This window comes from Eulemur rufifrons, chromosome 1 (genome assembly GCF_041146395.1).
Source record: "Eulemur rufifrons isolate Redbay chromosome 1, OSU_ERuf_1, whole genome shotgun sequence".
Classification (NCBI taxonomy): Eukaryota; Metazoa; Chordata; class Mammalia; order Primates; family Lemuridae; genus Eulemur; species Eulemur rufifrons.
In genome coordinates, this window is record NC_090983.1 from 52,227,415 (window position 1) to 52,250,249 (window position 22,835).

At 35.1% G+C, this 22,835-nt stretch overlaps 1 protein-coding gene across 2 annotated transcripts in view; it reads left to right on the plus strand.

Moving 5' to 3' along the window:
- Positions 1 to 22,835, plus strand: part of ATF2 (activating transcription factor 2) — an 84,367-nt gene that overhangs the window by 10,565 nt on the left and 50,967 nt on the right. For both annotated transcript variants that reach the window (XM_069470633.1, XM_069470639.1), the window contains exons 2-3: positions 2,126 to 2,223; positions 15,033 to 15,107. In XM_069470633.1, coding sequence (XP_069326734.1) covers positions 15,076 to 15,107 — 32 coding nt within the window. In that variant the 5' untranslated portion in view covers positions 2,126 to 2,223; positions 15,033 to 15,075. The remainder of the gene's footprint in view (positions 1 to 2,125; positions 2,224 to 15,032; positions 15,108 to 22,835) is intronic.

The window sequence follows — 22,835 nt, forward strand, 5'->3', positions numbered from 1 at the left end:
GTACAGTAACATGCTGTACATGATTGTGGCATAGGAGCAATAGGCTATCCCATGTGGGTTTGTCTGAGTACACTCTGAGATGTTCACACAATGATGAAATCACTTAATGATACATTTCTCAGAATTTATTCCTGTCATTAAGTGATGTATGACTGTATAAGAAATGTACAATAGGTAGGGTAGTGGTGATAAAGGAGAAGTTTCTTTTATCTGTGCCTTTCAAGTTACAAAAAAATCATTTTTAATGTTCAAAGTCTGGATGATTATGTTAACACTGCATATGTAAGACATAGCTGTACTGACTTTTGATTGAAATGGCAATAATACTAGAAGTATGTCTTATAATTTTTTAGGATGTTATTAATATTTCCTGATCTTTTGTGAGCAACTGCTGAAATAAGAACATGAAAATCTCTGTATAAATAGTAAAACCTAAAGCTATACATAAAAAATAAATATTTCTCTGAAAGAAACAATTCACAGAAATTTATTTCTACCTAGAAGGTGTGAACCTTAACTTATCCCACAGAGTCATTTGTCCTCTGAATTGCTGTTCCATGTGTAGTCCCCGTTTTATATCTGTATAGCTAAATAACTTACTTGGGTCCTTTTTTCCTTAAGGAACAGCCTGTACATAAAACAGAATTTTGTTGCCTCTTTTGGAATGAGGTTCTTTGTAGTTTGTGGTATTCACGTCAAAGTTTTAAACATACTAAGGATGTTTCAACCAATCTTATTCAAGGCAAGGTACAACCTTTCTTTTCAACAGTCTGCACAATTGGGAAATCTCTCAAGTTCACATATGTCCTGATAGTGGGAGCTCAGCCCTGAGATGATGGTAAAGGAAAGTCTACTTTCCCATTGAACATCGTGCTCCTGGGATCACTGCCTTTTCCTGATGCATTTGGTAACTGAGCTTTCTGCCAAATACTTACCCAGTCTCATGTTGGCCACTCCATTACTTACATAATGATTTTGCTCAGTCATTTCTGAGTTTTGTAAACTGCTTACGTGAGTTTACCCTCCCAAACTACAATTTAGGTTGTTTCTTTGTTCTTACGTTGTCATTCTGGTCTTCAGATTTTTCGCTTCTTCCTCTCACCTGCAGATTGGCCTTGCCTATTTAGAGAAGTCTTTATGAATGTTGGTCTTGCCTCTTCACCACTGGCAGCTTCTGCTTTTGAAAACTCCCTTCAATAGACTGCCAAGGCATCTCTATGAGATATCCAGCTGTTCTACATTTTAGAATGAATTGAGTGTGACAGAAGCAACTAATTGTTCACCAGTATTAAATAAAGTTTCCTATGAGATTTCTGAAAAGTTTCCTTAAAGGCAGGGGGTGCTATTGCTCATCTTTCTTTTCTCATTTTGCTGTCTGATCTGCAGATGTGATGGCTAGAACTTGAGCAGTAACTTTAAAACCACAAAGGGAAAGCCATGTATTGAGGATGGCAGAGCAAAAAAATAGGACCGTGGGTACCTAATGATCATGCTTCTAGACTGCCTATGTTTGTATGAGAGAAATAAACTTCTGAGTCATTTAAGCCATTGTTAAATTTTGAATTTTCTGTCATTAACAGCTGAGCCTAATCCTAACTGATACAGATACAAAAAAACGTTAAACTTTTTCCAAATAAGAAGCACATAAACTGGGTGTCATGGATTTTATGGTACAGCAATGACAGAAGAAAAACTTGATCTCCACTCTAAAAGTTTTAATGCTCAGATTCACCATTGCCATTTCATCTGTTATCTATGATCCCCCTCTCTCCTCACCCTTCCACCCCAGTCTATTGTGGTAAAAAGGTTCATTTTTCTAGTTTCACCAGGTTTCCATTGCCCTTCTTCTATCCTTGAAACTGTCATACCTCTGATAGGTGTTAATGTGCCAGGAGTTACAGGAGGCTACAGGATAAGCATATTCCTGGAGCATTGAAGATTTTAGGGGGAACCTTAATTTTTATACAAAAATATGGAATGGAAGGCAAAATTTACATGCATTTGTAAAATACAAAATAAAGGAAACCTTTTAAAATGTTTATTAGGGAGTTGAACTGCATGAGGCCATTTCTTTAGATCCCAAAGGGTAATGAGTTTACTCTTTTCTACCTCTCCTTTTCCCTAGAGATACTAGATGGAAACTTGAGAAGCACAGCTCTTGGGAAGAGCTGAGGCATTCCTGGCAGCAGAGTGATTAAAGCTCATGGCCCACCAGCTAGAAAGGTAAGAGACTTTAAGCTTAACATAAAAGTATTCTTTTTATGTTATAAGAATTTATCTTATATTGTAAGATATATCTCTCAAATACTATGATTTTGTGATTATCTCTCAAATATTACTGAATTCAGCACATGTTTAAAGATAGTAGTCCTTAGAATATTAATGTCCTAGTAAAAAATATTAACGTTTAGTAAAAAAAAAGATTCTGAGGTTCAGCAAATTTGGAAATGTCCTTGTGGAAATAGAATGCATATCAGCATGTAAAAGCACACTGAAGACTTATGTTAAAGTGTTTGATTTTAATGCAGAGGTTCCTAAACTTATCTGAGTAGAGATACCTCTTTAGCAAAGGGTCCCAATTTAAAGGTCCCAACTCTCCTAGGATTTTATAAGGATCGTAATGAAAGGAGTTAATCTGTGAGGTATTTTCTACATTTCAAAAATATTTTGAACAAAAGGTTTACCCATTCTATGGCTGTACGTGGTTACTAAAATGTTAAATTTATTTGCTTTTGGATTGAGTTATACGAACTAAATTTGTTACCGTGATTGTCTCATGCTGATGAGAAACATTGATTGGAAGTTGTACAGTCCCTCAAACATGACTTTACTGAACATCTACCATGTGCCAGCCACAGTATGGTGATACTACAGATACAAAGTAGAATGGTTTTTGATCTCAAGCCACTTACAGTTTGGGGATGTGGCTTCTAAACATGGAAGGAAAATATCAATTTAATAAATGTAGTCTAGCATACAAAATCTTTCAAATCATGGTGATCTAGTCAGTGACTTTGTCAGATAATTATCAAGATACATAAGCAAATAGGCCCGTTCTGTTGTACCTGGGTGTGGAGGTTCAGATCAAAAGAGAAACTATGCATAAATGCACAATTTGACAGAAATTTGGAAAATAATTTAAATGTACATAATACCTATTTTAAAAGTAAAAAAAATTTAAAGCAAGTATCAAAAGGAAAGGGTGGTAACATTTGATAATTTCCTCTTACACATTGATATGTGCATTAAATAATTTTGAGCTACTTGACTAGCTTAGATGATCCAGTTTACTGTTTTGATTAGATGTATTCTCCATAAATAGAAGCCACATGAGGGCAGACCCTGTGTGTCGTTGTACCCTGGAATGGAATCTAGCATAATTTTTACCCTATTGCATGTGCTCAATAATATTTTATTAAATGAGTGACTAAATGAGAGATCTGAATTTCAGGTTAGGGGAGTAGTGGTTGGAAGGCTATCAGAAGTGAGCCACGTTAACTAAGAACCGGATGGATGAGTGGGAAATGGATGACATGAGGGAGGGGGCTGATTAAAAGCCTGCATAACTAGATCCAGAGATTAAGGAGTAGCATAAGACTGAAGTGGGAGGCAGTGATCAGTCTATGCAGGTGTCTGGAAACAGTGTTAAGGATTTGAGGTTTTATCCTAAGAACATTTTTCTTTATAACTGGTCCATTCCTCTTGTTTTGACTAGCACTGCTTGAGTTTAGATCATCATTCTCTATCTTGAACTTAGCAGTAGCTTATGTTGGTTTTCTTATGCATTGCATTGCCCTCTCTTAATTTATCCTCCACACTATTAGTGGTGTTGCAAAAATGCCCCTCCGATTATCTAGTTCACCTGCATAAAATCTTCCAATTCCTTAGGGTAGGGTTAGGCCACCTTTTTCTTTAAAGGTGGTTTGATAGTAAATATTTTAGGCCTTGTGGGGATCATATAGAATCTTTGTTGCATATTCATCTTTGTATCACCCTGAAGCATTAAAAATGTGTAAAACTTACGTAGCTCAACAATTTGGCCCAGGGACATAGTTTTGTAACCTCGGGGAGGGGAGGGGAGAAAGTGGAGGGGGGCGAGGATGGAATCCAATTCCTTACCATGGTATTAAAGGCCTTTCAAGATTTGCTTACCTCTCTGGCCTTACCTCTCTTCTCTTAACCTTATATTCTTCAACCATCAGAAGTTCTTAGAAATTCCTCATTGTTCTCTGCTTTATTGCACCATAACATGCTGTCTCCTTTTTACTGAAATATCCCTGACTGGCTGATGCCTCTTACTTTGAGAAGACTCAGCTCAGGCATTACATCCTCCATTCAGTAGCCTTTCCAGGCCCTCTCCAGGGTTGGCTAGGTGCTTAGGGAACAGAAATTCAATCAGATAAATTCAAGTGAAAAGGAGGCAAAGGAACTTATATTAAGGATACTGGAGACTCTGGGGGACCCAATCACAGAAAGCATAGTTGGTCATCACAGAAACTAATTTTCATCCTCTTGACTGCATGGTTTCTCATCACTATTTTTCTCTGCCTTCTTGATTCAGGCCTTCATTAATTCCTTATCAGTATGAACGTGACAGAAAGTGTCCGCCAGTCCTAAGTATGATTTTAAATCTCTGGTACCAACCCCTGATTGACTGATTTATTTTTCTTTTTATAAATTTCCTGAAGAGGTAGTTTGATTTGGCTTAACTTGGTCAGGTGTCTCTTCTGGTTCACCTGAGGCAGGTATGTCAAGGTTATGGATATATTAGATTGCCCTTCACTGTTGGCAGGGCAGATCAGGCTCTCTAAGAGGAGAATATGGGTGCTTTGGAGAGATGACCAACTCCATTATGTTCCATAATGTCTGTGTTTATCTTTATTATTGTATATTTCAGTGAATAATTATTATTTTCACTTTTTTTGTCTTCCTTACTACTCTGATTTTAAGGGCAGGGACTATGTCTCATATTCTTAACATGGTATTGGATACAAAATAGGCAGTCAGATGTTTTCCAAATAAGTTTCATAAAATAAATGATTTGTATTAGAAATGTTTGAGAATGCTGTATATTGTATGTAGTAGTATTATCCATTTTTAGAAATTTGCTTTGAAACTTGAGTACATATTTGAAAGGTATATGAGATTGCAACATTATAGTTCTATAACCAACTAACTAGAAGATAAGTCAAATTCACCTCTTAGAATCTAGAGATTTCTAAAGTTAGTCACCAGAAATTGATTCATCCCTCCCATTTTTGTAGATTCATTTACCAGCACTATTTTCTTTGAAGTGGGTTGGTTTCCTTCTTTCTTGTTTTTGATAGAGATGTAGGAAAAGGAAATATTTTATCAGCTGAATCACTTGAATGATAGAATTCAAAATAGCATAGGAATATTGATACTACAGCCTACAGACTTAACCCACATGTCATATTTAAAAAAGGGAACAAGGGAGCTGTCTAATAGGATAAAGGATTATCTAATATCAACTCTTGAGTCTTTATGCAGATTTGTAAATTGTTCTGTAATATGATTCTCTTTGCTCTTAACACTGCAGTACAGAATGTAGTTTTTCTATTCTTTAACATATAAATATGAAAATTATAAATCAGAAACAAGCATAGAATTGTTAAAGAATCAGCATATTTTGTAGCATTTTTCTCATGACTACTGCCAGAAACTACATGATGCTAATTATATAATGATTATACAGTAGTCCTCCCTTATCCAAGGGTGATATGTTCCAAGACACCCCCAGCAGATGCCTAAAACCTCAGCTATTACTGAACCCTATATATTCTATGTTTTTTCCTATATAGTAACAGGTGGGTAATGTATACAGCAGAGATTTAATATTTTTGGACTGCAGTTGACTGCAGGTAACTGAAACAGTGGAAAGTGAAGCCATGGATAAGGGGGGACTACTGTATAGTGAACTATAGTGCATATTATTTATATATAACTTAAACTCCTTCTACACATTTTTCCTTTTTTCTTTGTATTTTTTTTTTAGTTCAAAACTCTTTAATAATAAGTTGCCAGTATGATGCCCCTTTACTCCCCAAAACTCTATTTTCTACAAGACATTCTCCTACAAAACTACAATACAACCATGAAAGTCAGGTAGTTAACACTGATATATTGCTACCATCTAATCTGCAAGTTACATTTTAGTTTTGCCGGTTGTTCCAGTAATGTATGTTCCAGTATGTCCTTTATAGCAAAAGAATTCAGTCTAGAATCTTATGTTGCAGTTATTTGTTATATCTCATTGGTCTTTTTAAATTGGAAACAGTTTCCTAGTCTCTCCTTGATTTTAATGACTTGGACACTTGCAGATTATAGGCCAGTTATTTCGTAGAGTTTACCTCAATTTGGGGTTGTGTAGTATTTCTTCATAATTAGATTCAGGTTCTATATCTTTGGCACAACTATCATAGAAGTGATGCTGTGTCTTCATTGTATTCTATGAGGAGCACTTGATTTTGATTTTCCTTATTTCTGATGGGGTTAACTGGAATCACTTGAGTAAGGTGATGTTTGCCAGACTTTTGTAATGTAAATTACTCTTTTGCCCTTAGTAATTAAGCTATATTTTATAGGGAGATACTTTGAGTCAATGTGAATGTCCTTTTCCTTATCAAACATTCAGTTTATTCTTTTATATCAGCATGGATTATGGATTAGTGGACCCTATTTTATTCATAATATGATCCATTACTATCATTATTTATTTTGATGCTCAAATTGTCCCAGAAAGTGGCCAAATCTATAAGTTCTTTCTTACTTTCTGGCACAAGATATTCAAAGCCTATCCTGTACTTTCCTGCCCCAGCCCTGGAATCAGCCAGTTCTTCAAGGAGTCCAGGTCCATTCTGAGAGAGGATGTGTGTAGACATTAAGATCTGGGTGCTAAGTGTGTTTATTGTTATTAGGGTTTCAGTGTTCCCAGGCCCTCTCAGTGGACACAGATAGGGAAATATATGAACATGTACACATATATATACACACACATTAACATCTGTATTTCTGTATGTTTATATTGAAAGCCAGAAGTTCACACCAGTATCTCCAAATCTTATCTAATACCAAGGTTCATTCTATGTTTGTAATTCCCTTCACTACAGTGTCAATTCACTTTCACCCAGTACATCCTTGATAAATTTACTTATTTGATCAATCCCCATGTATGTATATAATGAATCACCTGTTGCCACCAGGCCCTCTCTTCTCCATCAAGTAAATGTCCTCTTGCTTGGTTCCTGACACCCTCTCTGGACTAGTGCCAATGCTTTACCTTATGTATCCACTTTCTGAGCCCACTTGGGCATTGACATCTCACATCAAGCTGTCTCCCCTTCACAAGGAAATCTTTCTTCACCCAATTCATACTCCCAACATCCCATGCAGGGCTGACACCCCCCCCCCCCCCCCCGCCATCCCCTTCCCCAACCTGTATTGACATCTTTCTCACCTTCCCAGGCTCAGATACTCTGCAGGGGGCTCCCTCCAGGGCCTGTCTGAGCTACCTTCTTTACAGACACTGTTATATTTCTTAGCTTTTATATTAATTTTAAGTTATTAGAAATACTTTGCTAGTTAATTTCTCCCATTTTCTTCTATTCATCTTAAAATGTTTTTCTTTACTATTCTCTTTTCTTACTGACATTTCATATTATGTGTGATTCCATTTGATAATGGGTTTGTGTAATAACTCTAGAAGTTCCAAAATGGTCTTTCTGTACTATTATTTTTAAAAAGTGGTTTACCTAAAATTTCTATATAGCTGCTGTGCATAGAATAGCAAGACAATAACAGCTGGTAGGCACAGTATAGTAGGAGAAATGGTTTTTTTCCATTTTTTACTTTGATAAGTCATTTTACCCTTTCAGACCTCAGTCCCATTTGTAGGGTGAATGAATAGTTTAGACTAGATCAGGAACACGATGAGGTATGTGATCAAAAATCCATGTCATGATAAAGAGCCTATGATCTATATTCAAGAGAGGGAATTTTGGACTAACATTTTATGTATTTCTTTTTAATTTTTAGAGACAGGGTCTCGCAATGTTGCCCACACTGGACTCAAACTCCTAGGCTCAAGTGATTCTCCCACCTCAGCCTCCCACGTAGCTGAGACCATAGGCGCACACCACTGCACTCAGCTAATGTTTTATTTTTTAAAAGTGGGCAAAGGAGACATTTCACAGAAAACTACATATTGACTATTAATGAAAAAAATTCAACCTCTTTAGTGTGTAAAGATAATGCAACTTTAAAATTAGTTTTTTTACTAATCTGACAAAAATGTTAAAAAATAATATCTACTGTTGATGTAGATATTGAGAAATGAAGTCTTTCTTTACTGGCAAAGTAATAATCAATACTGTATATTGGAGGGCAGTTTAGCAATATAAATCAAAAGCCTTAAATATAGACCCTCACTTTGACACAGCAGTTTCACTTCTAGAAATTCATCCTGTGGAAATTACTACAGATACTGCACAAAGATACTTGTTGATGATAAAAGTCCATTAATAAAGAATTTTGTGGTAGAATACTATATAACCATTAAAATGACATCTAATATTTAATGACATTACTATTTAATAATGGGGCAGAATTTAGATAATTGCATTTTAAATAAGTTGTAATACTGTTTTTATAATTTTTAAAGTTAATGTATATCCACACATTGACAGGACTGGAGTATGTACTCTGGCATGTTAACAGTGGTTATCTCTGAATGGTGATATTCTAGGTGGCTTTTATTTTCTTCTGTTTGCTCTTCTGTATTATTCAGGGAGCAAAATTAAAGTTCCTTACAATGTCTTAGTTCAATACGTATAGTTTAGTTTATATTATCAGGAAATAACAATTTTCTTCTGAATCCCAATGAAAACTTCAGCTTTAAAGTTTAGAATTTAATAATTTATACAGTATGACTAATAGTAGAAATTATTCTGGTTTTGTTGTCACAAATGAAAGTCAAAGTATAATTTTAACAAATTTGAGATTCTAAATTAAAATGCCTTATAGCAATAAAACAGAAAATATAAGGAAACATATACGTGTTTATGTGTGTATATGTGGAATTATCTTAGAAAGCTGGAAAGAGGAAGCCTTCACGTTTGTACTGATCTATTTCTGCAAGAGCATCAAGCAGATGTCCTCAATTCATGGGATGTTCTTATGCCTATATTAAAATGATTGTTATCTCATACTATGTAGATTTTTTTTCTTTAGAATTTTCAGAGATTTACTTACTCTTTCCATCTCTGTTTATGTACTCACCTCTTGCTCTAATCTTAGGAGCAATTGTTATTGCTTTTTATCCCAGAGCAATTTTGATTATATTTCTCATTCGAAGTTTGAGAAAGTAGTCCATATGGAGGAATATACATTTTTTTCAGAAATAACACATATGAGCATACATATTAAGGTTTGTTATGGATTCCAGCCGAGCACAGTGGCTCAATCCTGTGACCCCAGCACTTTGGAAGACTGAGGTGGGAGAATCACTTGAGCCCAGGAGTTCAAGACCAGCCTGAGCAATATAGCATGACCCTTGTCTCTACAAAAAATTAAAAAATTAGCTGGGTATGGTGGCATGCACTTGTAGTCCTGTCTACTCAGGATACTGAGGCAGGAGGATCACTTGAGCCCAGGAGTTAAAGGCTACAGTGAGCTATGATCATAATAACACTGTACTCCAGCCTGGAAACAGAGCAAGACCCCATCTCTTTAAAAAATTTTTTTCATGGATTCAGGTCTGAAAAATATATTTGTATCGTACCGTATTGGTTTTACAAGAACCACATACCTAGGTGAAATTTTTAAATGTTGAAAGTAAAGCTTCATGTGGAATTTAATTTAGAGAAAGTATCAGAGGCACTTTATTAAGCCACTGCATAAGGGGAGACAGAGAGCAAGTTGCCATTTCAAACCTGGAAGTTTCGCTGAGTTTTCATAGGATGTGAAATGAAAAATCCAGGTGATGGTGGGATACTAGGAGGAAAAAAGTAAAGTGAGTTTCACTTAAGTAATTTACAGATACCATTCATGAATGGTCACTAGCCACGGTCTTTGACTTTATACATCTATGGCAGGTTATTTCACAAACCTTGGAGTTGACACCTTAAGGTTTTTAAATATTTTTAAAACGGCTTTTTGAGATATAATTGACCTACAATAAATTGTACATATTTAAAGGGTACAACTTGACAAGTTTTAACTTACATGTATATACTCATGAAACTGTCACCACAATCAAGATGATAACATTCACCCCATAAGTTCCTTGTGCCCCTTTGTAATCCTTCCCTCCCACTCCTACTTCTGTCCATAGGCAACCACTGATCTGCTTTCTGTCACTGTAAATTAGTTTGTGTTTTCTAGAATTTTGTATAAATGGAATCATACAATATGATTATTTTTCTTGGACTATCTTCTTTCACTTAGCATAATTATTTTGAGATTCTTCCATGTTGTAGTATCAGTAGTTTTCAAGACAGACTCTTTACACACGTAAGAATGGACCAGGTTCTAACTAAAATAAGAGCATAGCAAGATGCAATCTGATTTGGGACTTTTAATCTTCAGGATTTTAGTCTAGCTAATAAGATTATAGCCCACAGGGCATTTTAAACATTCCAGGACTAAGATATTTTATTGTGGTGTGTCTTTGCAGTGATTGCTTCATAGTAACTTTTGAAATTAAAGATCACTTCTTTCTTGAATGAATTTATTCCTGATTTTCTGTTGCATTTTGTAGTTCTTCTCAAAGGAGGGGATTATATTATTTTGTCCCAGTAAGGCACTTTAATTTTAGCTTACCTTTGTGGGCATTTTGCTTTAACCTTCATTTTACTTTATGTTCATGAATAATTATATTTCAGCAATTTACTTGAATGGTAGTGTTGGTTTAAGATAGTGTACCTCTAGCTCTGGAGTAAGATTGTGAGACTTCATCTAACCTGAACCAGTTTCTACATCAGTAAAATGGGAATAATAAAGCATACCTCATGAAGTTTTTAGAGCAGCAAGTATACAGTATATATAAATCACTTACAAAAATGTTAGAGTGTTCAATATGGAATGATTATTACTCATAATAGCTATGAAATATTTATTTGAAATTATATTACTGTATATTTTCAGTTGTCTGAAACTTTGAATAAAGTACTGTCTTGCTGAGTTATTGATAGTGTGGAGAATAAGAGCCTCTGTTAAATACTGATAATGAAGGATCAGAAGCCTATAATAATTTTACTTTTATCATCTAAGCCATCTCTAGTACAGATTATTTGTGTTTTAAAAAATAATGGCAGCTACCATTTGAGTGCTTACTATAAGCAAGTCATTGAGCTTTTTTATACAATATTTTACTCTCAAAATAACTCTGTAGTATAGATACTATTATTCCCATTTGCCAGACTTCACAGTGGTAGAGTAAAAGCTTAGGCTCTGACCACAGTGCACTATCAGATATGAGCTATGCTTTTAAAATATCGCCATGTTTCACCAGGTGCTGCTTCTATACAAATGGCATTTACCTCATTTTTAGTATCTATAGGACAAGTGTTCTCTTTTCCACCTCACATAACAGGGCCTCAGTACCTTGTAAACATTGCAAGAATCTTAGTGTAGTCTTAGTTCTGTGACTGATACCTGTTATAGCTAATCTCTGATGTTTTATACCAGTACTAGGCACCTCTATCTTCAGTAGTGAGGAATTGGAATGGAAATATTTACAATTTGCTGATAAATGGGAAAGTCATGTTTTAGATCCTTCATAATATTTAAACCTTAAGCTACCCAAATTTAGTTGTCTGTCTCTTTGATAAAAATCATCTGTTTGCCAGGGCATGGTAGGGCACCTGTAGTTCCTGCTACTTGGGAAGCTGAGGCAGGAGGATCCCTTGAGCCCAAGAGTTTGAATCCAGCATGGGTAACATAGACTGTCAAACAAAAATTTCTTAAAAATAAAAATCACTTGTTTGTACTTTTCCTAATTAAAAAGGTAGAGGTATTTAATATTGTCTATTTCTTTAAAAACCTTGACATAGTAGTTGGCAGCCTTTCTGATAGGATATAGAGTTTTTACTTCTGTAAGAAGTAAATGTGTACCTACACATTTTACAAATTATAGTTTCTTTGAGGTTAACAATTTAGCATTCACTCTGTGCTTGCTGTTGGCAAGTAAGATACTGTACAGATGTGAGGATGAATAGAATAGCCTTATAATGTTAATAACAATAGTACTAATAGAATTGCAGCTGCCATTTTATCAGGTACTGATGTGCCAAGCATTGTACTAGGCACTTTACATATACTATTTTTTAATGCTTACAACAACTGTGAGATACCCCTCACAGTTTACCCCTATTTTGTAGTAGGGGAAACTGAAGCTCAAAATAGTTTAAAACCTTGCACAAGGTTGCTTATCTTATGAGTGGCAAAAACCAGGGTTTGAAACCAATTCTAACTCAAAAGCTCATGTTCCTTTTGCTATGTTGTGATTCTTCAAGGAGTAGTAGGCAATAGGATGGGGTGAGAGAAGCACACAGATTATATTATAGACTATATTATAGAACATAATGTGAGTGCTATAAGCAAAGCATAAACAACACAGAAAGCCTAGTAAAAGAAATTTTCAATTTGGGTTATGGAGAGGGTATCACAAAGGAAGTGTCATTTGAACTGGGCCTTGGCAATATAATATCAAAGAAGGCAAACATTCATCTGGGACGGTATATTTATGTTTTTAGAGATGAGGTTTCCTTGTCACTCAGGCTGGAAGTGCAGTGGCATGATCATAGCTCACTGCAGCTTCGTACTCCTGGACTCAAGCAATTGGGAGAGGGTGTATTTTAGATAGAGCCAAGAGAATGCAAATTGAGAGTCATTTTCATAGGATAACTGGCACTGTGATTATTAAATGGGCCATGGTATATTAGAAGTAGCACTTAGCAGGAGGTGAGGTTAGAAAAGAAAGGGTAGCTCTGACTGTATCTTTCAAGGTATAGATATAACCCCTAAGAGGTTGTATATATTAAGATATACCAGATGGATAATCAGATTTGTCTTTATAGTATTCGGTGATAGTTTTGAATCTTAATTTGGGGTTGCAGGGAAAAAGAGGTTTGAGTTGGATGCTTGATTAGTTAGTTTATACTCCATTACTATCTTGGAAACTCTATGAAGGCAGGTATCTATCTTAATTCACCACTACATCCCCAGCATCTAGCAAGAAGTGCCAGTGCCAAGCACAACATAGAAACTGAACAAAAAGGAAGATAAAAGAATGTTAGAAGAAGAATTAAGAGAAGCCAAAGAAGCTGACTTTTTAAAAAATTTTATCTAGAAGTCTCCTGGGTACTTTTCATGACAGTAATTTTCCTACTAGAGTAGGTTGTAGAGGCTTGCCAGAGAGCAGTGTGGTATGTTAGCAATTCTGAATCTGCAATCATTGATTTCACCAATAATTTATAGTTTAACAAAGTCTCCTTTCAGGCTTCTGTTGTGAGCATATTTCCAACCTTGCTGTAAAAGGGAGATAAGCCTGGATTTAGAGGCTTGAGATTCAACTAAATTAACAAAAAGGTAGCATTTAAGCCTCCCAGAGGAGGAATTGTTATCATTTATGTCTCTAGGTGCTTGAACTGTTAATATTTACAGTTAATATTTACCTCAGCTAGATATTAGGAAATGGTAATAAGGAAATGGGAATTTTTACTATTTTTTTAGTAAATAGACAGCTATGTAGTTAAGGAACTTGTTTTATAGGGTGCAGGGGGCAGTGTAGTGATGGGAGAGAAGAGATGAGAAAGGAGGGTTTCAAGGGTTAACTCCCTCTGAAAGCTTTTCTAGAACTATCAGATTGGTCCTTGTAATCTATACTCTCATATTTTAGTTCTTATTCCTACCAAATTAATTGAGATTCTGTATTCCTCTTTCTTCTGCTAGACTAAAAGTTGAGTCTCAAGTACAAGGATTGGTTCTTTCATCTTTGTGGCTCCATACATGTGATGTTTAAATGAATTTTGTGCTAAACTGAATGAGGCACTGTTTTAGGTAGTTAACCTCTCTCATGCAGCTGACATTCTACTTGTAATGACAGAAATGTGACTATTACAGATTTACTTTGGATTGTTCTAGTGTTCTTTTCCCTGTCGCCACAGGCAGTAGGTAAAGTTGGATGTAAATGGGGAAATTGAACCCTACCAGATACAGGTTTTGCCTGGGGCAAGGGAAGAAACTTTTCCTCTTTCTGTCTTCTCTACCAGATTGACCTTTTACTCCAGGACTCAGAACTGTGGGTAGTTTCATGTTTCCTCACAAGAATTATCTAATTTTTCTGAGCAAGATATTCTTGAAACCACAGTTATAAACAAAACTATGAAATATATAACTTTATCTATGTACCATTGGCTTATTTGTATAAGCATATAGTTGCTCTTATTTACCACTAGACAAGGTTTCAGTGAATAGAAGGTGAAGCACTGACCTGGGCAGTTTCAGTATGCTTATATGTACCTTAAGCTAATATCAATAAGCAAATTGTAAAGTTAGGGAACAAGGAGCTGCTTGTATAGATCAACTATATCATGGGACAAATAAGTTTTGATGAATTAGGCTGAGAAGCTGATATCTACTGAGTACATTTAAAAATTTTTAAAACTCTGAATAGAAATATTAAGTCATATTTTTCTCATCGAAGTTCAAAAGTAAGTGTTTTTACTCATTTAATGGCTGCCCTTCAGCCACAGCCTAAGGGCTTAACTGAATGTTTCTTAGTCTTTCAACCCTTTTGGTGGAATTGGATATATTAATCCTATGTTTAAGACATTTATGTATGTGTGTTCATATTTTAAGAACAGTACTCTGTTATGAAAAGTCTTAATAATAACTAGGTTTTTGGATGACGTTAGTGCTACAGAGTAATTTGAGCACTCTTATTTTCTACTGGTGTTTCAAGAAATGTTTCAAAACTATTTTTAACAGTGTGAAACCACTTTGTTTTTTAGTATCCTTGCCATGAGAAAGAGGATGTGATAAGTTGTCCAACTTATGAAATTCAAGTTACATGTGAATTCTGCCAGGTATGTGTGCAATATTTGGTATTTTTAGCCATTTTTTTATATTTTAGGTTATATACATTTTCATGGGTTATTTCTATTAATAAATATTTGGTTTTTTTCTTAAGTAAGAAATCACTTATTTAGTATGTAGTTTAGCTGATACTCCTATTGTGTTTTTAAATTATCAAAATAAGAGCATCAAAGTATACTTATCACAGATGTAAACGTGTTTTAAGGTTTTGATTTCTTCTAAAATGAATTCTAAATAATACTAGTCCCATGAGATGTTCTGCAAAAATGTATTCAAATAACAAATATCTGTGGCAAAAATGCTATAATCTAGGTGCTACTCCAGTCACTTCACTTGAGCATATTAAAGGCCCTGAAAAGCCCTGCAAAGAAAAGTATACTTCAGCATTTCCCAAATTTGTTTGGCTACATATCTTTTTCCGTATATTACCTACTTACATCCCTATGGAAATCCTTTGGGAAACATTGCTCTGAAGGGTTAACAAGCTGGTGTTGAAAAGGAACAATATTACAGAATTATTAGTTGAATCAAATATATTTGCTATATATAATTTCTAGAAAGAAAGCAATAACGAAACAAAAACTTACAAGTTGATGGAAGGAATAATTGGGAACTTTAAGTTGAAATTAAAAAGTAGGAAAATAATCTTTACTCAAAAATGTCTTTTTGTAATTGTTTTATTTAGATCAGGATCCAAAAAGGTCCTTACATAGAACATTTAGAAATTAAAAAAAAAGAGGATCCTTTTTTCATCTAAAACAATACCTCTTTTGTTCTTCTTTTTTCCCCCATGACATTTACTTGTTGAAGAGATCAGGTCATTTGTCTTGTAGATTTTTCTATGTATAGACAGTCTCCAGCTTCCAATGGTTAGGTTTATGACTTTTTGACTCTGTGATACTCCACCTCTACGTAAAGTCCTGTGAAGTTCAGTCATTTTTAAATATACACTTTCCCCTTGTCATCTATGGGGGATTGGTTCTAGGACCTACCACAAATACCAAAATCTGTGGATGCTCTAGTCCCTGATACAAAATGGTATAGTATTTGCATATAACCTATGCACATCCTTCCATATACTTTAAATCATCTCTAGATTACTTACAATACCTAAAATAATGTAAATGCTATGTCTAAATGGTTGTTATATTGTATTATTTAGGTCATAATGACAAGAAAAAAAGTCTGTATGTGTTTAGTATAGGTGCTATGGTGTTGTGTTTTGTTTTGTTTTGTTTTGTTTTTGAATATTTTTGATCCAAGGTTCGACTCCATGGATATAGAATCCACGGATACAGAGGATGTACATATTCTTTCATTTTTTACTGTTTTCTATAGTATGTGTCCTTTTCAAATCAAAGCTTCTCTAAGTTTTCCTGAAACACACTGTATCTGGGTAAAGTTGCCTATGTAATTTTTGTCTTATTTCTTAGTATTTGGTTAGATATACTATGATGGTTTTTACTTTTTTGCTTTTTATTGAAGTATAATTTATATAGAATAAAATGGACTATGTAGAGTAAAATCTGTTTTATCAGTCTTTTCTTGTGTGGACATTGCCTTTTTAAGAAACCTTTGCCTACTCCAAAATCAGGAAGATTGTTTCCTAGTTTTTCTTCTAGAAACGTTGTCTTTGCCTTTCACATTTAGATCTATAATCTTCTGTGACTTAATTTTTAGTACGTCCTGAAATAGGAGTCAAGGGTCATTTTTTTTTTAACTTACAGATACTTAATTGTCGTAGCATTAAGGCTCTGGAAAATCCTGCAAAAATGAATCTCACGGTATAATATGTTTTGGGAAACATTGATCTAAAGGGTTGATAGGCTACTGTTGTGTAAAGGGAATGTCACACCATTACTAGTTGAGTTGAATACTATTGCTATATAAAATTTCTAGAACCAGGGATTGAAAAGACCACCCTTTCCCCACTGAACTGCAGTTGAGCCTTTATACAAATCGGGTGACCTTATGTATGTTTCCATTTTTGTACTTCATTTTGTTCCATTGCTTTAAATGTTTATCATTGGACTGATACCATACTATCTTAATTAGTTTAGTTTTATAATGAGTCTTGGTGTCTCATAATATAAGCCCTTGAGCTTGATTATTGTTCTTCAGGATTGCCTTACTTACCTTTTGCATTTCCTTGTAAATTTTAGAATCAATTTTTACACATACATAAAACCTGCTGGGATTTTGGTTGGAATTCTATTTTAATAGATTGATTTGGGCAGAATAATTGTCTTATTAACATCAAGTCCTCCAATCCATGAACATGTTACATCCTCCATTTATTTAGTCCTTCTTTAATTTCTTTGGGAAATGTTTTGTAGGTTTTTTTTTTTTTTAAATGTATGGTGTACATTTTTCATTAGATTTATTCCTAGGTATTTGTTTTTAGTGTTATAAGTAGAATTAGTGAAATAGAAAGCAAGAGTACAATTGAGTAAATGAAGCAAAAGATTTAAAATTAGCAAAAAGTGGATAAACCCTTTAGCCAGACTGATTAAAGAAAAAGAGAAAGCTAATGATATTAGGAATTTTAAAGGAGACATCACTACAGATATAGTAGACAAGAAAAAAGTAAGAGGGTGTTATGAATAACTATACCAATACATTTAAAATATAGATGCAATGGGCAAGTTTCTGGAGGACAGAATTTCTAGAAGAATTTTAGTTTATTTAAGGATACTGAATTCATGACTTAAAACCTCTCCACAGAGAAAACCCCATGCTCAGATAGCTTCATTGGTGAAGTCTTCCAACATTTAAGAAAGGATAAGTATCTGTCTTACACAGATTCTTCCAGAGAATAGAAAAGAATTAACATGACTCAATTCTTCTTATAAAGCCATCATAACCTTGATACCTGGCAAGGTTTTCTCTCATGAACATAGATGTAAAAATCTTAAAAGATTAGCAAGTAGAAATTGTTGTTGGTTTATCAGTAAAATCATTCATTGTGATTTACCATATAAAAACAATAAAAGAAGAAACAATAATTATCTCAAGAGATACAGAAAAAACATTTGATAAAGTTCAATGTCTATTTGTGATTAAAACTTTTAAGAAATTAGAAATAGGAGGATACTTTCTTAAATTGATAATGGGTGTCTAAAAAATCAGGCATATTTTTAAAAGACTATCCAGTATCTGCAAAGTGCAATAAAATGAGGTATGCCTATATCAGCAATTCTCATAATGGTCGAAGGACCCTTAATGGTCCTAGAGATCTTTTAAGGAGTCTGTGAAGTCAAAAACATTTTCATAATAATACTGAGATATTATTTGCCTTTTTTACTGTCATTCCTTCACAAGCAGACATAGAGTTTTCTAGGGGAGACATGACAATGATACTGCAACAGGTTGAATACAAGAAGCAAATATGAGAATCCAACTGTCTTACTGTGTTAAGCCAGACAATAAAAGATTTGCAAAAAATAGGAAATAATGCTTCTCTTTCTTACTAAATTTTTTGTTTTGAAAATACATTTAGTTTTCATAAAAATATGCTATACCTAACATGCAATGAGTTCATTGTTATTTTTAAAGAAATTAATACACTGATATTTTTAGAATTTCTTAGTTTTAATTTCTACTGTCAGTATTGATAATAACTCACATAAATTAAAAAGTTCTTTAGGGGTTCTAAAATTTTAAGAATGAGAACTGCTAGGCCATACTGTCCTTCTTGCTCTTTTTCTTTCTTTCTTTCTTCTTTTTTTTTTTTTTTTTTTTTTTTTGAGATAGAGTCTCGCTCTGTTGCCTGGGCTAGGGTTCCGTGGTGTCAGCCTAACTCACAGCAACCTCAAACTCCTGGGCTCAAGTGATCCTCCTGCCTTAGCCTCCTGAGTAGCTGGGACCACAGGCATGTGCCACCACACCCGGCTAATTTTTTCTATTTTTAGTAGAGATGGGGTCTCACTCTTGCTCAGGCTGGTCTCCAACTCCTGAGCTCAAGCAATCCTCCCACCTTGGCCTCCCAGAGTGCTAGGATTACAGGCTTGAGCCACCGTGCCCAGCATCCTCACTCATTTTCTATTTAAATAAATTTCATTAGTGGTCAATCACAGCCAATCTTGTAGAATACTTTTGCTTATATTTATAGATTTATATATCAGTATGCCTTGGTTTATAAAAATTTGAGAAGCACTGGAAGGATGTGATTCAGGTAAATTGCAAAGGTCATGAGGAAATGTTCCAAACTTAGTTGTAAAACAGTTTATAGTGCTCACAGATTCTGTAGATCAAGAATTTGAACAGAACACAATGGGATGACTTGTCTCTCCTTTTTGATGAATGGGTGATCAGACGGGAAAATGTGAATGAAGCTTCTCACATCATAGTGGTTGAATTCTGGGGTAGAGTGTCCACCAGTAGTATATTGGGAGCAAGCAAGTTCCAGATGGCCAAGGCAGAGACTTTAAGACTTCTGACCTAGCCTTGTGTCATTTCCACAGTACTCTATTAGTTGAAGTAGTTATAAATCCACCCAGATTCAAGGGACAGGACATCTCAATGGAGAGAGTTTCAAAGAATTTGCAGTCATGTTTTACAACTGTTAGAAGGTAATAGATTAGATTGATATTTTAACCCAATTGAAATTATACTGTGTAATTAAGAGTTGTCATTTGAATCCATAATTATTGAACAGTACTCAGTTTGGTCTGTCAAGATTTTGTACAGCTATAACCCTATTATTACTAAAGGGAAAATCTTTCAGTACTAGGGGAAAAGAAATTAATGACAGTTACTGTACCATCCCCATTTCAAGCCACCTTTGGAGATTTAAAGATCATAAATATCAAGTTATGTGTTTTAGGGTTTGTTCTACAGAGCATAATAATGAAAACCTTAGATTTTAAAAAGCAAGTATTTTTCATTGGGACCGTTTTATATAGTTAATTTTAAGAAAAGGTATTTATCTTATAAATTCCTACAGATATATTTTTATTTGGTAAGCAAAGAAACTTACTGTAGAAATACTCCTTGGACCAGTATTTCCTCTTTTTTGTTTTTAGTCTGGCTTCAAAGATTTTTTCTTGTCTTTGATTTTCTGTACTTTAAACATATGTCTAGGTATAGATTTTTTTATATTCTGCTTTTCTCTGAGCTTCCAGGATCTGTGATATGGTATCTTTCATCAATTTTGAAAAATTCTCAGCCATTCTACTTAAAATATTTCTTTAGTTCCTTTTTATTCTTCTCCTTCTGATGTTCCCATTGTGCACATTTTATACCTTTCATCATTGTCCCACAATTCTTGGATATTCTGTTCTTGTTTTTTCATTCTTTTTTTCTTCTTTACATTTCAGTTTTGGAAGTTTGTGTTGACTTATCTTCAACCTCCCTGGTTCTTTCCTCGGTCATATCCAATTGTACCCAGAGACTATCAAAGGCATTCTTCATTTCTATTACAGTATTTTTTATTTCTAACATTTCCTTTTGAATCTTTCTGAGAGTGTTTTCATGCAGTAGGCTCACTGCCTGAGGTGCATAGAAGCCAATACTGTGGCCCTGGCTTTTGAGGAAAGAATAAGCTTTATTGTGAGTCAGCTGGCAAGGAGACAAGTGGCAACACTGAAATCTGCCTCCCCAAGCTATGGTCTGGGGCAGGTTTTATAGGCAGAGAGTAACAATGACAGAGAGAGAAAATACGAGGGGTGATCTGATTGGGTCATGCAAACGGGCAGTGCTGGGTCCTTGGCTTTTAAATCTCTGTTGCAGCAAAACAGGGCACCCCTTGCTGCTTAATTGGGTCCTAGTTCCTCTATCCAAATACTTAGGTTCCACCCATGATTGACTTTTTTGTTCCAGTTGGCTGGTATTGAGGTTTGGTTCATCTGGGCATACTCAGGTTATGTTACTTGCAACCTGTGGGTCCTTTACAACTGGAAAACAACTTCATCATTTTGTTATAATCTGTTACTGACAAAGTTGAACCAGAGTGGACTGGTTCTGCAATTACAAGTTTCAGTCTCTTTATTTATATTACCCACATTTTCCATTGTTTATAGTTGAAAGCTTTCAACAAAAATTAAAAGGCATGCTACAAAGGCAAAAATAGAGTCTGAAGAGACAAAGCAAGCTATAGAACTAGACTCCAGCTGAGATTTTGGAATTACTGGACTGGAAATTTAAAATAATTATAAATAATATGCTAAGAACTCTACAAAAAAAGTCAACCACAGGTGGAACCTAAACTCCTGGGCTCAAGCGATCCTCCTCCCTCAGCCTCCTGAATACAGGCGCGCACCACCACACCTGACTGATTTTTCTGTTTTTGGGTAGAGACAGCGTCTTGCTCCTGCTCAGGCTGGTCTCTAACTGCTGACCTCAAGTGATCCTCCCATCTCATCCTCCCAAAGTGCTAGGATCACAGGCATGAGCCACCATGCCTGGCCAAAAAGCAAACTCTTAAATTCCTTCTTAAAGTTACAGCTTTTCCTATGTTGGAAGCACTATGGAAAATTCAAAGGTAAATACAAAAATAAAAGAGAAATAGGTCCCAGACTAAGGAGATAATATTTACATAACGAAATCTCTATCTCTAACTCTAATCTCTTTCTAAATCCTCAATTTCCAACCCTTTGTTAGTGGTATAGTTGGAATCAGAACTTAATCTTCTGAGTCCAAGTTCAAAGCCCTTGACAATATTTTATGCTGTTTCCTCCTAATGTTACCAAAATTTTGTCAAAGGTTTCATATACCTTATTTTTAGGAAACTCATGCTGGTTCACAGTAGTCACAGCTTTAAGTTTTAAGCATGTACACAGTGATCACTGAGAATATAAAGATTTCCAAGAAGTCATATTCAACCTTATCTATAGAATTTGTGAAATGTATGAACAAATTTTTATTGCTTTATCTGAAGTTTTTATTGCTATAATTGTCAAATAGCCTATGGACAACTTGATATTACACTGGTAGGTGTAAGAATAACACTTGAAGAAACACTTATGTAGACTTCTGGTTTCTAGTCCAACACATAAAGAGCTTTAAAGTCATCACTCCTGTCCTAACAACAAGAAAAAAACTAAACAAACTGAAAATCATCAACTCTTCTTAGATCCATCAGAGAATTGAGGTCACAGGGAAATTCGTTACCCTGAAAAGTAGAGACTAAGGCAGATACACTAGTTTACCAGAAGTAGAGGCCTGCTGATGGAGCCAGTAGAGTTAGGAATACTTAAACTATTATATAATTGACCAATTGCCACAGGCTCATTGTAGACTAGCTTAAGTTAAAACTCCTGTAGCCCAGTCATAGGCGTATGGAGGATGGACACACTTGCCTGTTTTAGGTACAGGGTCCCCACTAGGATGTCAGGGTGAAGACTGGAGAGAAAAAGAGAAACAAACTCCAGCTTCCAGCAGGAAAAGAAGAAAAGGGATGGGGGGGTGTGAAGAAGTAAAGCTGAGAAGAACTTGTAAAGGTCACAGCCCAGAGCCCAGGGACTCAGGTTCACTAAAACACTGAGACCTAATCATAGGAGCACAGAATGCTCCCCCTCTCCCCACACCTCATCACCACATCAATCAGGCTCCTGTATGATAACAGTACAGTACAGCTAAAAGCTCAGACCTTATTTAAGAAGTTTCTAAGGAAATCCAAAGACATAGGGGAAATAAAAACAAGGACACTAGAGGGTGTCTTAGCTTCAGCAAACAATAAACACAGCCTAACTCCTAGCCAGATACACAAAAAACCTAAC